We start from the raw sequence: 16,518 nt of genomic DNA on the forward strand, positions 1-16,518 counted from the left end.
AGATTATGAGAGAAAACTGGCAGGGAACATAAAAACTGACTGTAAAAGCTTCTATAGATATGTAAAAAGGAAAAGACTGGTAAAGACAAATGTAGGTCCCCTACAGACAGAAACAGGTGAATTGATTATGGGGAGCAAGGACATGGCAGACCAATTGAATAATTACTTTGGTTCTGTCTTCACTAAGGAGGACATAAATAATCTTCCAGAAATAGTAGGGGACAGAGAGTCCAGTGAGATGGAGGAACTGAGGGAAATACATTTTAGTAGGGAAGTGGTGTTAGGTAAATTGAAGGGATTAAAGGCAGACAAATCCCCAGGGCCAGATGGTCTGCATCCCAGAGTGCTTAAGGAAGTAGCCCAAGAAGTAGTGGATGCATTCGTGATAATTTTTCAAAACTCGTTAGATTCTGGACTAGTTCCTGAGGATTAGAGGGTGGCTAATGTAACCCCACTTTTTAAAAAAGGAGGGAGAGAGAAACCGGGGAATTATAGACCGGTTAGCCTAACGTCGGTGGTGGGGAAACTGCTGGAGTCAGTTATCAAAGATGTGATAACAGCACATTTGGAAAGCGGTGTAATCATCGGGCAAAGTCAGCATGGATTTGTGAAAGGAAAATCATGTCTGACGAATCTCATAGAATTTTTTGAGGATGTAACTAGTAGAGTGGATAGGGGAGAACCAGTGGATGTGGTATATTTGGATTTTCAAAAGGCTTTTGACAAGGTCCCACACAGGAGATTAGTGTGCAAACTTAAAGCACACGGTATTGGGGGTAAGGTATTGATGTGGATAGAGAATTGGTTAGCAGACAGGAAGCAAAGAGTGGGAATAAACAGGACCTTTTCAGAATGGCAGGCAGTGACTAGTGGGGTACCACAAGGCTCAGTGCTGGGACCCCAGTTGTTTACAATATATATTAATGACTTGGATGAGGGAATTAAATGCAGCATCTCCAAGTTTGCGGATGACACGAAGCTGGGCGGCAGTGTTAGCTGTGAGGAGGATGCTAAGAGGATGCAGGGTGACTTGGATAGGTTGGGTGAGTGGGCAAATTCATGGCAGATGCAATTTAATGTGGATAAATGTGAAGTTATCCACTTTGGTGGCAAAAATAGGAAAACAGATTATTATCTGAATGGTGGCTGATTAGGAAAAGGGGAGGTGCAACGACACCTGGGTGTCATTATACACCATTCATTGAAAGTGGGCATGCAGGTACAGCAGGCGGTGAAAAAGCCGAATGGTATGCTGGCATTTATAGCGAGAGGATTCGAGTACAGGAGCAGGGAGGTACTACTGCAGTTGCACAAGGCCTTGGTGAGAACACACCTGGAGTATTGTGTGCAGTTTTGGTCCCCTAATCTGAGGAAAGACATCCTTGCCATAGAGGGAGTACAAAGAAGGTTCACCAGATTGATTCCTGGGATGGCAGGACTTTCATATGAAGAAAGACTGGATGAACTAGGCTTGTACTCGTTGGAATTTAAAAGATTGAGGGGGGATCTGATTGAAACGTATAAAATCCTAAAGGGATTGGACAGGCTAGATGCAGGAAGATTGTTCCCGATGTTGGGCAAATCCAGAACGAGGGGTCACAGTTTGAGGATAAAGGGGAAGCCTTTTAGGACTGAGATTAGGAAAAACTTCTTCACACAGAGAGTGGTGAATCTGTGGAATTCTCTGCCACAGGAAACAGTTGAGGCCGGTTCATTGGCTATATTTAAGAGGGAGTTAGATATGGCCCTTGTGGCTACGGGGATCAGGGGGTATGGAGGGAAGGCTGGTGCAGGGTTCTGAGTTGGATGATCAGCCATGATCATAATAAATGGCAGTGCAGGCTCAAGGGGCCGAATGGCCTACTCCTGCACCTATTTTCTATGTTTCTATGTGCATTAATATGACAGGATATCCTACAGTGGGATAAAGATTGTACAGGTGAGAACATGAATTTCAGTTACTGATTAAGCAATGGCAATTACAACTGATTTAAAGAGAAAAAAATTATAGAAGATCCATCGAATTCTATGGCAGACTTTACTTTTATGGAATTCATTTGCAGTCAAGCGTCAGTTCAAATAATGATCCCTGGGAGCTTTAACGACATCAGGCTGCCTTAAGGCAGCTGATCAAAATGAATTTTCAGATGGCAAACCCCAGGAAGGGAAAAAGACAAATTTCTGAATTATAATTTAAACATTTTGCAAAGTGCATAATGTTAGAACCTTAACAAGGATTAAAAATCTCTTATGTTAAATAAACTTCTACAATACAACCTACAAAATTAGTGGGCCTTTAGAGTTTACTGTACAATGATTACGGCTTACTAAATGACAATACCATTGATGCTCAAAGTCTGAAATAAAAAGCAGAAGATATGGAAAACATTTTGTTGATTGGGCAATATCTATCATGGAGCTGAGTTAAAATTTCATGCTAATGATCTTTCATCAGATATCTCATTCTGATGTTCACTAACCAAAACACAAACTATTGCTTTAACAACACACCATATATTTCCCCATCCGCCAAGTATTTCTAGCTTTTTTGGCAATCACAGGATTGCATTTCACTAAGAGGACATTTTCAGAGTATTTTGCAAGGACAGCTTGCAAATGCTTTAAATTCCCAAAATTTCACTGATTTCTGTTGATAACAGAAGTGGCTGTAAAGCACCATTAACAGTAGGGCAGCACCAAATCCCTCAAAAAAAATGTGGATTTCTAAGCTGAAATACGCATGCATGCAAATTACTAAATGAGTAACTAAATTATCGCTACGTAGTGTAATAATGCCAAACCACAACGATTTCACTGTCATTAAAACTGTAATATCCAGGCTAATGTTTTTTTAAACTTAAAGGGCTCAAGGACATGGATCCAAGGTGCATCAGTGAGGTCTAGAATATATACAAAACTTACCCTTAATTATAGAATGGCAAGCTTGCCAATAGTCAAAGCCATGAGGCTAATGGTGGGGGAGGAAGAGGAGTAATCACTGGGGTAATCAAGTCTAAAGCAATCTCTGCCAGCCGCGGAGCAAATACAGCCTACCTCCCAGATATCAAAAAATTTGTGAAATCTTCCGCTTCTATAGAACAGGGGCACAAGAATATAAAGTGGAAATTGCAAATACAATTTACTAAACGATTAGCCAAATTAACGATGTCTAGTAATTTTAAGTAGGTCACTGGTTTTATATTTCAAAGTTTGATGTTGTTTTCTGTTAAACATTAGCTGAACTTTTTAAAACTAGTTTGGACATTTAAATCTAAGCAGGCTTTTCTTAAAACATACAGCATGTTATTTTTTTAACCCTCCCACAATTTTAAGTGCCTAAACATCCAGGCTACTTCAATATAATGCAGTGACCTTGATATATTAAAAAAATGTGCAATATAAGCACTGATCTTTTACAAAGGCTCATCTGGACCTCAACTATAAAACACTTCCTTCATACAAAAAGATAATTACCACCTATCTGTTAAATTGTCTCAAAATACTTAGGTCACCCTTCTAGAGTGAACAGAATCTGTTACGTAATAAGCAACAAATAATCATTCTGGTTAATTGGTACACATATGGACCAGTACACTTTGGTCCACTTAAGCAGCAGCACTAATTAGCTGAGGCTTCATGGAAATAGTTAAAAAGGTATTAAAGCGAAAAACAGTAACAAATTATTTATTTAAATGAAACACAAAAAATATATTAGAACACTACCGGTGGTACTACAGTACTATAAAACTGTATTTTGGTTTCCAATAGTTATCAATGCAGGGATTCATCCAGTGTACTAAGGAACAAAATCAGCGCAGACACCTAGTGCAGATAATCGACTGTCTTTATACAATGCTATTTGAGGCATTCTTCAAATCTTCACTTTCATTGTAACATTCAAGATGATAGTCGGTACCATCAAATTCTTTGTAGCCTAAACTTGTTGAGGTAGAGAAATTGTTTCATCTTCCAAGCCTGAATGCTTGAAACTGCAGAAAGCAAAAGAATTTGAAATCATCTTACTACTTAATACTAGTTAATCACTGTTGGTTAGTTAGTCACTACTAGTTAGAACCTGTTCAGCAAGTCTCCTGTCCGAATTAAGCATCACAGTGTCCCAAATAAATGAAGGGAATCCCAGCAACTGTATCGGTGAAATTTTGTTCAAGAGTTGTCCCAAATAAGGGGCTGCCCTGATTAACCAATGGGCCAATTAACAGAAATCCACTGTGTTGTGTGAAAGACAAATCTTTGGAATCTGATCACAAGATTGTTTTACTGAAAACCAGTTACATGATTAATGGAAATCAAAATAACAGAAGAGTTCAACTGACTTTTTAACGCAGAGAAATATTTGATCAAGTATACAGCCTTTTACAAAAGTGTTAAAACTAGAATCTGTATTTATAACTTGTAAGGACAGAAGTACATAAATAATTAATACCAAATACTCAAAAAAATCCAAGAAAATGAAACCAAGTCCTTTAGATAACCTGCACAAAAATTAGGTCAAAAATCATTGTATACAGTGCAAAACTTTGAGAGACTACGCCCAAAGCAAAATCTTAATCAGAACTGGGATGTTGAATGTCAGAAAAACAAATTTTGCAAATGTTGTTCCTAAGGTGTAACTTCATTACTAAATTCAGTGCTACAAATCAGAAAAACAACAGGAATTCTGCAGATGCTGGAAATTCAAGCAACACACATCAAAGTTGCTGGTGAACGCAGCAGGCCAGGCAGCATCTGTAGGAAGAGGTGCAGTCGATGTTTCAGGCCGAGACCCTTCGTCAGGACTAACTGAAGGAAGAGTGAGTAAGGGATTTTAAAGTTGGAGGGGGAGGGGGAGATCCAAAATGATAGGAGAAGACAGGAGGGGGAGGGATAGAGCCAAGAGCTGGACAGGTGATAGGCAAAAGGGGATACGAGAGGATCATGGGACAGGAGGTCCGGGAAGAAAGACAAGGGGGGGGGGAACCCAGAGGATGGGCAAGAGGTATATTCAGAGGGACAGAGGGAGAAAAAGGAGAGTGAGAGAAAGAATGTGTGCATAAAAATAAGTAACAGATGGGGTACGAGGGGGAGGTGGGGCCTTAGTGGAAGTTAGAGAAGTCGATGTTCATGCCATCAGGTTGGAGGCTATCCAGACGGAATATAAGGTGTTGTTCCTCCAACCTGAGTGTGGCTTCATCTTTACAGTAGAGGAGGCCGTGGATAGACATGTCAGAATGGGAATGGGATGTGGAATTAAAATGTGTGGCCACTGGGAGATCCTGCTTTCTCTGGCGGACAGAGCGTAGGTGTTCAGCAAAGCGGTCTCCCAGTCTGCGTCAGGTTTCGCCAATATAAAAAAGGCCACATCGGGAGCACCGGACGCAGTATATCACCCCAGTCGACTCACAGGTGAAGTGTTGCCTCACCTGGAAGGACTGTTTGGGGCCCTGAATGGTGGTAAGGGAGGAAGTGTAAGGGCATGTGTAGCACTTGTTCCGCTTACACGGATAAGTGCCAGGAGGGAGATCAGTGGGGAGGGATGGGGGGGACGAATGGACAAGGGAGTTGCGTAGGGAGCGATCCCTGCGGAATGCGGGGGGGGGGGGGAGGGAAAGATGTGCTTAGTGGTGGGATCCCGTTCGAGGTGGCGGAAGTTACGGAGAATAATATGTTGGACCTGGAGGCTGGTGGGATGGTAGGTGAGGACCAGGGGAACCCTATTCCTAGTGCGGTGGTTCCTTCGCTACATCGACGACTGCATTGGCACTGCTTCCTGCACACATGCAGAACTCGTTGACTTCATTAACTTTGCCTCCAACTTTCACCCTGCCCTCAAGTTTACCTGGTCCATTTCCGACACCTCCCTCCCCTATCTAGATCTTTCTGTCTCTGTCTCTGGAGACAGCTTATCCACTGATGTCTACTATAAGCCTACTGACTCTCACAGCTATCTGGACTATTCCTCTTCTCACCCTGTCTCTTGCAAAAACGCCATCCCCTTCTCGCAATTCCTCCGTCTCCGCCGCATCTGCTCTCAGGATGAGGCTTTTCATTCTAGGACGAGGGAGATGTCTTCCTTTTTTAAAGAAAGGGGCTTCCCTTCCTCCACATTCAACTCTGCTCTTAAACGCATCTCCCCCATTTCACGCACATCTGCTCTCACTCCATCCTCCCGCCACCCCACTAGGAATAGGGTTCCCCTGGTCCTCACCTACCACCCCACCAGCCTCTGGGTCCAACATATTATTCTCCGTAACTTCCGCCAGCTCCAACGGGATCCCACCACTAAGCACATCTTTCCCTCCCCCCCTCTGCATTCCGCAGGGATCGCTCCCTACGCAACTCCCTTGTCCATTCGTCCCCCCCATCCCTCCCCACTGATCTCCCTCCTGGCACTTATCTGTGTAAGCGGAACAAGTGCTACACATGCCCTTACACTTCCTCCCTTACCACCATTCAGGGCCCCAAACAGTCCTTCCAGGTAAGGCAACACTTCACCTGTGAGTCGACTGGGGTGATATACTGCGTCCGGTGCTCCCGATGTGGCCTTTTATATATTGGTGAGACCCGACGCAGACTGGGAGACCGCTTTGCTGAACACCTACGCTCTGTCCGCCAGAGAAAGCAGGATCTCCCAGTGGCCACACATTTTAATTCCACATCCCATTCCCATTCTGACATGTCTATCCACGGCCTCCTCTACTGTAAAGATGAAGCCACACTCAGGTTGGAGGAACAACACCTTATATTCCGTCTGGGTAGCCTCCAACCTGATGGCATGAACATCGACTTCTCTAACTTCCACTAAGGCCCCACCTCCCCCTCGTACCCCATCTGTTACTTATTTTTATGCACACATTCTTTCTCTCACTCTCCTTTTTCTCCCTCTGTCCCTCTGAATATACCTTTTGCCCATTCTCTGGGTCCCCGCCCCCCCCCCGTCTTTCTTCCCGGACCTCCTGTCCCATGATCCTCTCGTATCCCCTTTTGCCTATCACCTGTCCAGCTCTTGGCTCTATCCCTCCCCCTCCTGTTTTCTCCTATCATTTTGGATCTCCCCCTCCCCCTCCAACTTTCAAATCCCTTACTCACACTTCCTTCAGTTAGTCCTGACGAAGGGTCTCGGCCTGAAACGTCGACTGCACCTCTTCCTACAGATGCTGCCTGGCCTGCTGCATTCACCAGCAACTTTGATGTGTGTTGCTACAAATCAGAATCAGGTTTAATATCACTGGCATATGTTGTGAAATATGTTGTTTTGCAGCAGCAGTACATTCAGAAGCAAAGTTAGCTATTTAAGAACACGTTTTAAACACCCAAGTTTTATGATTGACTATGCTACTGTCTGTACAACCCCCGCTCCCTCAACTATTCTGGCCCTTTCAATGGACTGATACACTGTTTTCCCCCCAGAACACTTTCTCTAGCAACCTTTTGGCAATTTATCTACTTATCCATCTTTAATCCAGTGAGAATCATGGTTATCTAGCTAAATGTCAATTCAAAACAAAAATAAATAATTTTGTGTTAAACTCATAAATTCCCCAAAAAATAGAAGGGCATGCCCAAATAAAGCAAGACCAAGGTTTGTGTTAATAAATTGCAAGCTCACTTTTATGCCAAACAACTACTAAAACAATGCCAGTCCAAATAACTCTGACAGTCAGAGTAAATCCTCCACCATAAACATCTGCTACTTATCATTAAACAGATACTCATCTTGCCTGATCTAATTAATTACCTCATAACATGGTTGGATCAAAGGCAGGATATTCTATGGAGATACAATTCACTTCCTGATTTTCCAAGGCCATTTATTGTTTACAAGACACAAATCAAGAGCATGGCTGATTAATTTTCACTATCTGAATGCAACACCAACACTCAAGCAACTTCCAGTAAATTGGTCCTTCATTCTGCATGTTAAATTTTCTCTCCTTAAATACCAGCTCATCATTATTCCAGAGTGCAACACTTGCAAGATGCACTACAGTAACTTGTCAAGGTTTCTTCGATGCTACCTATGACCGTAGCTTTTTCTAAAGTTTCAACAGGTACTGGGGAATGAAAATCTGAAGTTCCATACAATCCTACTGGGGAAATAATTCTCTGTACTGACACTGTGTATAGTTACACTACACAACTGCAGCAGTACAGGATATACCATTTTCTCATATGAAATTCTGGATTGCCTAGCTAATGACATATTTGGAGTTCTGGTCGCTTCATTACAGGAAGGATATGAAAACTCTAGAGAAGGCGCATAGGAGATTTACCAGGATGCTGCCTAGATTACACAGTGATCTAGGGCTATTCACTGGTGGAGTGGAGGAGGATGAGGGGTGACTAATACACCTGAACCAATACACCAAATAATAAAAACTCATACTTCATATCAGTATGCTTCTGGAGGCAATGCAATGAGTCAAGACACATAATGTCAAGCCAGCATGGGAGTTAAATTATTTTATGTGAACAACAATTGTATCATGCCATAATATTGTGTAGGATGGCGACTCTTTTTTTTGCACAGACAATGAAGTCCGCTCATTCAGCATTGTTTCTGGAGTCAAGAGGGTGGACAGGCAGAAATCCGACATCAATTAAGACTATCTATTCGACATGCAAAATGGGCTCGCAAGCTGTTGTTTGCCAGTAACGAATTCGAAACTTGGCAATACTAACATCGTAGTTATAAGATTGCATATTTAAGACATCATACAAGTGTATAACTTTTCGAAGAGGATGTGGAAAAGAACAGCCATAAACACTAAAGGTAGCGGAGGAGTGACGAACATCAGCCGCAGCATTACACAATTGCGTTTATAACGGAGTGTGGACATGAATCCTAGTCCCCTACACAGCTGTAAAAACATCACCCCATAATTTAGTAAGCAGAATCATGAAGTGACAAGAACCATGCGGCAAGGTCCGCTGCCTGGTCTTTGTTTTGCAGCATTACCCAGAAACGAGGACGCCGAGCGCCGACCTGGAGAAGCACATTTTGGGATTTGGGGGCCACGGTTCGGAGGGGCGGAGACCCCCTGCCATGAACCAGGGAGAGATTCTGGCCAGGAATGAGAAAGGCGGAATGGTGGGGTTGCCTTGGTGAGGTTTTGCCATTAACGTGACAGCAACAGGGATGGGGCTCGGGTGAGTGAAGAGAAGACGTATATGGAAGGGCCCGGTAAACAAGGGTACCACGGAACCGGCAGCCGTGACGCAGCAAGTGGCTACAGCATGGCTAAACCTGACCGGGAACACCCGGGTGAAACACGATGTGAGAAAATCAATCAGACCGCACCCGCCCAGCCCGGGACAACTCACAAAATTATCCCTGAAGTCGCTGTCTGGGCACAGGACATAGAAAGAAACGCCGGGATCCGCGTAGAAATCCAGGCGGCTCTCGGCCTCTTCAGTGGCGATGAGCTCGAACGGGGTGTTGTAGCACCATTTGTCCGCGATGTCGACGAACTGCTGGAATTCCATGGCCGCCGGATCTCCGGTGCGGGCGCGCGTCCTCCGTTACCTCAGCCGCGACCTCGCCCGCCGCATCAGTCTAGAATGGAGCGCGGCCCACGGAGCGCACCGCGCTTTTGTTTTATTTCTCTCGCGGCTCGTCGCTCGCCTTGTGGCGCACTTCCGCCTTCCCGACGGCTTGCAGCCGACTGCCTCCCCCCTCCCCCCAGTCCCGAGCGCTCGTTCCTTCCCCGAGCCCAAACCCAAGCGCGGGAGAGGGCGGGTATACTGGTGCGTGCTGCGCAAAGTAACCTGCAAGCATGAGTACAGCCTGGGGCTCTACTCTTCATCCTTCAAGGACACTCTGGTAGCCTGTTCAATTAATACTGGGATTTGATTCTGCCGGCGATCTATTAGCTTCACATCTATCGATTTCTAATAGTATACATAATGAACTTAAGTAATTACAACATCCCATAATAGGCAGTGAAATAGTTTCCAACTCCTCACTGTACCGCAACGTAAATAGTAATATTGTTGGTTCAATAGCTGAAGGAATAGAAGTGCAAACCCTACCGCTAATTTGTGGATTTAAATTGTTAAGTAGCTACTATTAAAGCTGTAAGGTTTTTTTATAACATTAAACAAATACCGTTTAATGAATACATATAAAATGCTGTTTTCTAGTCTTGCACTAGTGAAAGATCTTTCCGAATTCCTGTTTTCAAAAGCCTACCACCCCGTCAGTGCAGACAGCTTCTCCAGTGTTCAGTCAAACTGAGTAGAAAAATTTGAAAATACACTTTAATGTCAAAATTGATGGATGTTGACCTTTTGTAATTGAAACAAATACTGTACCAACCTTCATTCCTTTACTCTTCTTCATAGCACATTTCTTCATGGAAACATCTTTGTCGTTATGCACCCAGGCTAAGGCAGATTAATAGGAATGACCACACCCTTCAACTAAACTGAACTCTGAATTCAATATGGACATCTTTCTTATGAACCTGCATATCGTTTTACATAACATAACCAAATAGGTGGAATTAATGCCAGTTCTCCCCATCCTCCTATACACAGATCTGTCTCAATGATTGTGGAGGCAAAGCCATTGGCTACATTTAAAGTATAGGTTGAAAGGATCTTGATTGAAAGAACATCCAAGGTTACAAGGCAGGAGCTTGGGGTTGAGAAGGATAATAAATCAGCCATGATGAAATGGCAGAGCAAACTTAATGGCATAATTCTGCTCCTACATCTTATGGAACTCAGCCAAAACCCTTCAAGCAGGACTGGAACAGAAGGGAGCAGAAGCCAAACTAAGAAATTAGGTGCTGCCTTCCTTTTCAGTACTGATTCCTCCCCCCCCCCCACAACCCCATAAATGCTGCCTGCACGATGAGTTTCTCCAACTCAAGATTTCTGCAAAATTTCTTGTCATTACCCAATGTAGCCTATTTGACATTTCTGTCCTATGTCCCGCAGAAACCTAATTCTCTTATAATTTAATCAGTGAAACATTGAATTGACAACAAAAATTGCTTTTGGTTCAGGATAAACCAAACTAAATGCAGATGGTTCAGGATACCTCATATAATCACTATAATCCTTTTCCATCAACTTAGAAAGATGGGGATAAAAAGCACAAGTCACAATTTACAAGTAGTGTAAAATTGCACAATAAACATTAAAGTCAATCTTACTCTAGAAAGCAAATCCAGTATATATGTTAATAGTAGGCCAAGTAATAGGACACTTGACACCGCATTAGGCCAGATAGTGTTTCAGAAATTATTTGAAAGACATTATATATAAACATTTCTTTATATGTATTTAAAGCGTGAAGTTGCTTTAAATAAAGAAAACTGGTGAACAGGAGTTTCTTTCCGGCCCAACCTGGATCCATGAGCTGCAAGATTTGATCAACATAACATTTATGCTGAAGTACTATAACATTAAAATTTCAAATCTACAAAAATAATTTCTCACTTTTCATTCAAGTCTCTACCTGTTAGGCAAAACCAAAAACATATTTAATATGACAGATTTGGATTGTGAGAATACAGTACTTTAGATACCAGACTTAAGTAACTAAAGAACAACACAGAAGAATCAAGCTGCTTTACTAAGCTCACTTGCATGAAAACAACAGAAAATAATTAAGAATGTGTTAAATTGGAATAATCCTACAGCATGCTAGACATTAGCAAAGTGGGGATTAATATGGTCAAATGTTTAAATTTATCAGTCTGTGACAATACTGGTACAAGTTTATATTATCAGAACTACAAATATACAAGATAATCAGACTTCTCAGGTAGCCCTGTCTAGTTAGCCTTGAGAAGTTATAAATTAAGGTTCTCAGATTTTTTTTTAGAATGTAGAAGTTGAATTTGCTTCTTATAGGAAACTGTAATTGAAGGAAACATACAAAGACAAAATAAAGGATAGAAGAACTGTAGAGTAGGCTATAAGACAAATGGCCTTAAAATAGTCACTAAATGGAATATTTTAATGAGGAGAAAAAATAAACAAAACAGTGAGTGGAGAAAAAAAATTCTACTTCCAACCTATTTAATATTATGGAGAAATCAGGTGGTTTCAATTAATCACTTCTCCATTTATTATTTAGCAGGATATAACAAATTCTTAATGTATCTACTATCATTTCACATTTAATTCAAAGTTTTCTGGTTTGGTGAACTGAAGCATTCAGTATGTTTACGGTACTACACACCCAATCTTGTCAGAGCACATAAAACAGCTTCCAAATTTACTAACATCTTGTTGGATACAAGAACCTCTTTTTATTCAAAGGATTCAACTGTTAGAATTTGAAAACCATTGAAAATTGATGCAATGGCAGATTGATACTATATTTCTGTTTCAACTGGAAATTTTGAATGATCTTTCAGTCACATGAAAATACAAATCATTAACCACAGATACTCAGGTCCTGAACTTAAGCTGCAGAGAACAACAGAGAGAAATCTCACAGAAGTAGATGGAGCATTTAAACTGCAAAATTAGTGACGAAGCTCTGGGAGGGGAATCACCAGCCCACTCACTCAAGCCATGATAGACAATTTTTGTGACCAGAAAGAGAGAATAGGATCAGGCTTAAGTAGTAAAGCTTCTTTTTATATTTCATAGATACAAAGTTGAAGGGCATCATGGATTAAATACATATTTAAAAATATAATTGTAGCTTAAAACATTTTTTTTTCCCCAATTGAACAGGTCAACAAATTCCAGCTGTGCATCGAACTGCTAAAACTGCAATATGGGAGATCAGTCAGAATATCCAGTTTCACACAAATTCTTTCATTAAAGAAAAAGATGGTTATGCTGCTCAAGAAGTACAAGCAAATAATTTTTATGATACAAAATGTTTTGCTTTTGAAAATTAAACCCTAGTCTAGCAATTTATTTCACCAGCAAAATTCAAAGATTTAGGAAATAATGTTGCTGTTAATTTCAAGAGTTGTCAATGCCCATTTGTGGTTCTTAAATTACTATTCTTAATCCACTATTGGTTCCCACCATTAAACATCATGAACTTCCCATTCATCTTGGTACTTGTAGACAGTGACTCTGCCAATGGATTTCTACACTGCGTGACATCTGGTATTATATAACTTGTATAAACTTATTGTATAATTAAACATTATGTTAGGGTGGACAGCGCCCTTGTTGCATGACTTAGCATTAAAGTCTATTTCTGTTTGGTAGTTTTGAATATGCAAGTTTACCATTTAGTTCATTTAAAAGATAAACAAGTCTTCAGAAAATTAATTAGAATATTTGTCAAAATATACAAGTAAAACTAATGTCTCTCTAACTTAACTTTTAAAAAGCAATTAAATACATTTTTTGAAAATATACTGCATTTATCACCCCATATTAAAACTGCAGTAAGGACACACATAATAAATGTTTTACACAAAATTGAATAATGCATCAGCACATTTCTCCTGTTCGATCAGTACGGAGGTAGGTGGTCTATTTTCCTTAGTCCTTAATCATCACTGTCACTCCCAGATTCACTCAATTGCAAGTCATTTCCTGAAAATAAAGATTTGTGTTATTAACAAGTGGTTGTCATTTTGCAACTATTAACATCTATTTTCACTTTGTGGTTGTTCCTGTTGGGACAATATTAACTCCTGTGTGGGCCAAGTACCCAAGAAGTGAGAGTCCAATTCCACTTGTATTGAAAGATAAGCCAACTATTTGCAGTTTATTCGATTTTGGTGTACAAAGACCAGACAGCCCTGAAAACCATTGATAAATTACAGGTAAGAGAAAGTGCTAGAGTGAGGAAGGAGGAATTTGAGGTGGCAAAAACACTTATTTCCTCTATGAGATTTAAAAATAAGTATTACAAGGAGGAGGAGCTACCCTGGTCAACTCGTCCCTCCCCACTGATCTCCCTCCTGGCACTTATCCCTGCAAGCGTGACAAGTGCCACACCTTCCCCTAGATCTGCTTCCTCACCATCACTCAGAGTCCCAAATAGTCCTTAGAGGTGAGGCAAGACTTCAGCTGCAAATCTCTTAGGATCATCTTTTGTATCCAGCGCCCCCGATGCGGCCTCTTCCACGTTGGTGAGACCCGACATAGATTGGGGATTGTTCTGTCAAGCACCTTTTGCTCTATCTGCTGGATTTCCCAGTGGTTTCCTATTTCAATTAAACTTCTCCTTCCCATTCCGACATGTCATTCCATGGCCTCCTCTACTGCCACGATAAGGCCACACTCAGGTTGGAAGAGCAACAATTCATTTTCCGTCTGGGTAGTCTCCAACCTGATGGCATGAAAATAGAGTTCTCTAAGTTCCAGCAATTTCTCTCCTCTCCCCCTTCTTTTTTTTTAATTCCCCGTTCTGGTTCCCCTCTCACCAATTCTCTCCCCCTCACCTCCAACTGGTGTCTGTCCTCCCTCCCTTTCTTCCATGGTGCTCTCCTATCAGATTCCTACTTCTTCAGCCCTTTACCTCTTCCATGAATCACCTCCCAGCTTTTTACTTAATCCCCCCTCCCCCACTTCCCCCTCACCTAATTTCACCTATCAACTGCTAGCTTGTACTCCACCCCTCCCACCCCAACACTGATATTTTGGCTTCTGTCCCCTTACTCTCCAGTCCCGATGAAGGGTCTCAGCCCAAAACACTGTTTATTCTCATCCAGAGGTGCTGCCCGACGTGGAGTTCCTCCAGCATTTTGTGTATGCTACTCAGAATTTCCGGCATCTGCAGAATCTCTTGAGTTTACCTGTTATCCTCATTCACTTCATGTAAAAGGCATCAAAAAATTAGCTGGAAAATTTTAATGATAATGGTGATTAAAAAAAAACATTTTTTAAAAATCAAGGTCAGCTGAACCCTTGTAGTTTAAATATATTTTGTTAAATCGTACAAATTGTTCATGAGACTGCACCTGGCAATTTAGTCCTTTCATTTAAGTAAGGTTATACTATTAATTGAGGCCAATACCCGAGTTTACAGAGCTGCCCTTTCAAAACATTAGATCAATAATTTCTTTTTGGAGTTTAGTAGAATGACAGGTGACCTTATCCAAATACAAGACCCTAAAAGGGCATGACATTTCCAATAGTGGGAGAAGGGACAGTTTCAAGACAGGAGAAACATTTATAACTGAGGTGCTTGGGAATTTCTTCTCAAGAGTAATGAATCTCTGAAATTCTCTATACAAAAGAGTTGTGGAGGCTATATTATTGCAGGTAACTTAAGGGGTTTTTAAAAAAAGTGGGGAGATGAAGTCTACATGGGGTCACCACAGGTATGTCCATTATGACTGAAGATAGATCAGGTATGATCATAATTGAATGGCGGAGCAGCCTAGAGGGACAAAGTGGTTGGATAGTCTTCAAAAACTTTGGCTTGATATTGACTAATTTAGCACTTTGGACTTAAAGCAAACATATTAGAAAAGAAAATTGTAAAGTAAAACAGGTAGCTGTGATTAATAACAAATGTAGTTGAGTACTGCATACTTACTCAGTGTGGTCATAAGCTGATTGCTTCCTGGTCTGCTGGTACCATTTGTAGAAGCAATTCTGTTACCATAATTCTGTGGCTGCTGCTGCTGATGAGATTGGGAATGGGATTGTTGATGTGTTTGTAGCTGTGGCAGTGTAGATGGGCGAGCTTCATTTTCCACATCACTACTAGAGCTGTCATCACTGCCAGATGAGCTTCCAGATTCTGAGGAACTACTGCTGCTACTCATCTGTTCGATTATATCAACTTCAGCTCTTAGTTCTGGATGGATTAAAAAAACAGGTGCTTTGTTAAGTCACATCAAAAGGGAAAAAAAGAAAATAAACAAAAAATTTTTTACACTATGATGTGAATACAGAATTTGGGATTTTGCGGTGGAAGGCAAGACTGCGAAATCTACACCCCTTATAACAGAGCAATTTGGGAAACCTAATGGCACCAGAACTAAAGAATTGCAGGGTTCAAGCTATGGGGAAACGTCACACTATGGAGACATTTGAAAGTAAATACTTTAAATTGAGGAGTAGGTTAACTTGGGAGTAAGTGTAGTGCATACAGCAAACATAGCATTGATGGAGGAAGAAGTGAGTTAGAACACAAAGCTGCTGAGATTTGGATGGCAAGTTGTAGAGAGTAAAATAAGACTGGATGTCCAACAATGATCAGCACATGATCTGAAACATAAATACAGCAGTGATCTTAGTGGTGGAACAAATATATACAGGTTTCCCCCGCCATCCGAAGGTAGAGCGTTCCTATGAAACGGTTCATAAGCCGGAATGTCGTAAAGCGAAGAAGCAATTACCATTTATTTGTATGGGAAAATTTTGTGAGCATTCACAGACCTAAAAATAACCTAACAACTCATGCCAAATAACACATAAAAACTAAAATAACAGTAACATATAGTAAAAGCAGGAATGATATGATAAATACACAGCCTATATAAAGTAGAAATACTTCTCTCCAACGATTGCCTGCACAGATCTCCGTAGCGAAAATCTCACGCAAGCGCTGTTGGCATAAACACGTTCTCCAGT

The 16,518-nt window shown here is 41.3% G+C and overlaps 2 protein-coding genes across 3 annotated transcripts in view; both read right to left on the minus strand.

The window, feature by feature from the left end:
- The window catches only part of mturn (maturin, neural progenitor differentiation regulator homolog (Xenopus)), a 49,975-nt gene extending 40,300 nt beyond the window's left edge, over positions 1-9,675 (minus strand). The window contains exon 1 of the mRNA XM_072283489.1: positions 9,322-9,675. Within this exon, the coding sequence (XP_072139590.1) occupies positions 9,322-9,483 (162 nt within the window). The 5' untranslated portion in view covers positions 9,484-9,675. The remainder of the gene's footprint in view (positions 1-9,321) is intronic.
- Positions 9,676-12,055: 2,380 nt separating this feature from the next.
- eaf1 (ELL associated factor 1) overlaps positions 12,056-16,518 on the minus strand; it is a 28,313-nt gene continuing 23,850 nt past the window's right edge. Inside the window, exons 5-6 of one of the 2 annotated variants that reach the window (XM_072283491.1) lie at positions 15,476-15,739; positions 12,056-13,521 (exon numbers count right to left, since the gene is read on the minus strand). In XM_072283491.1, the coding sequence (XP_072139592.1) occupies positions 13,475-13,521; positions 15,476-15,739 (311 nt within the window). In that variant the 3' untranslated portion in view covers positions 12,056-13,474. Of the gene's footprint in view, positions 13,522-13,563; positions 14,264-15,475; positions 15,740-16,518 lie in introns of those variants that run through there. The other variant, XM_072283490.1, reaches the window with a different exon arrangement.

Source organism: Mobula birostris, chromosome 19 (assembly GCF_030028105.1).
Source record: "Mobula birostris isolate sMobBir1 chromosome 19, sMobBir1.hap1, whole genome shotgun sequence".
NCBI lineage: Eukaryota > Metazoa > Chordata > Chondrichthyes > Myliobatiformes > Myliobatidae > Mobula > Mobula birostris.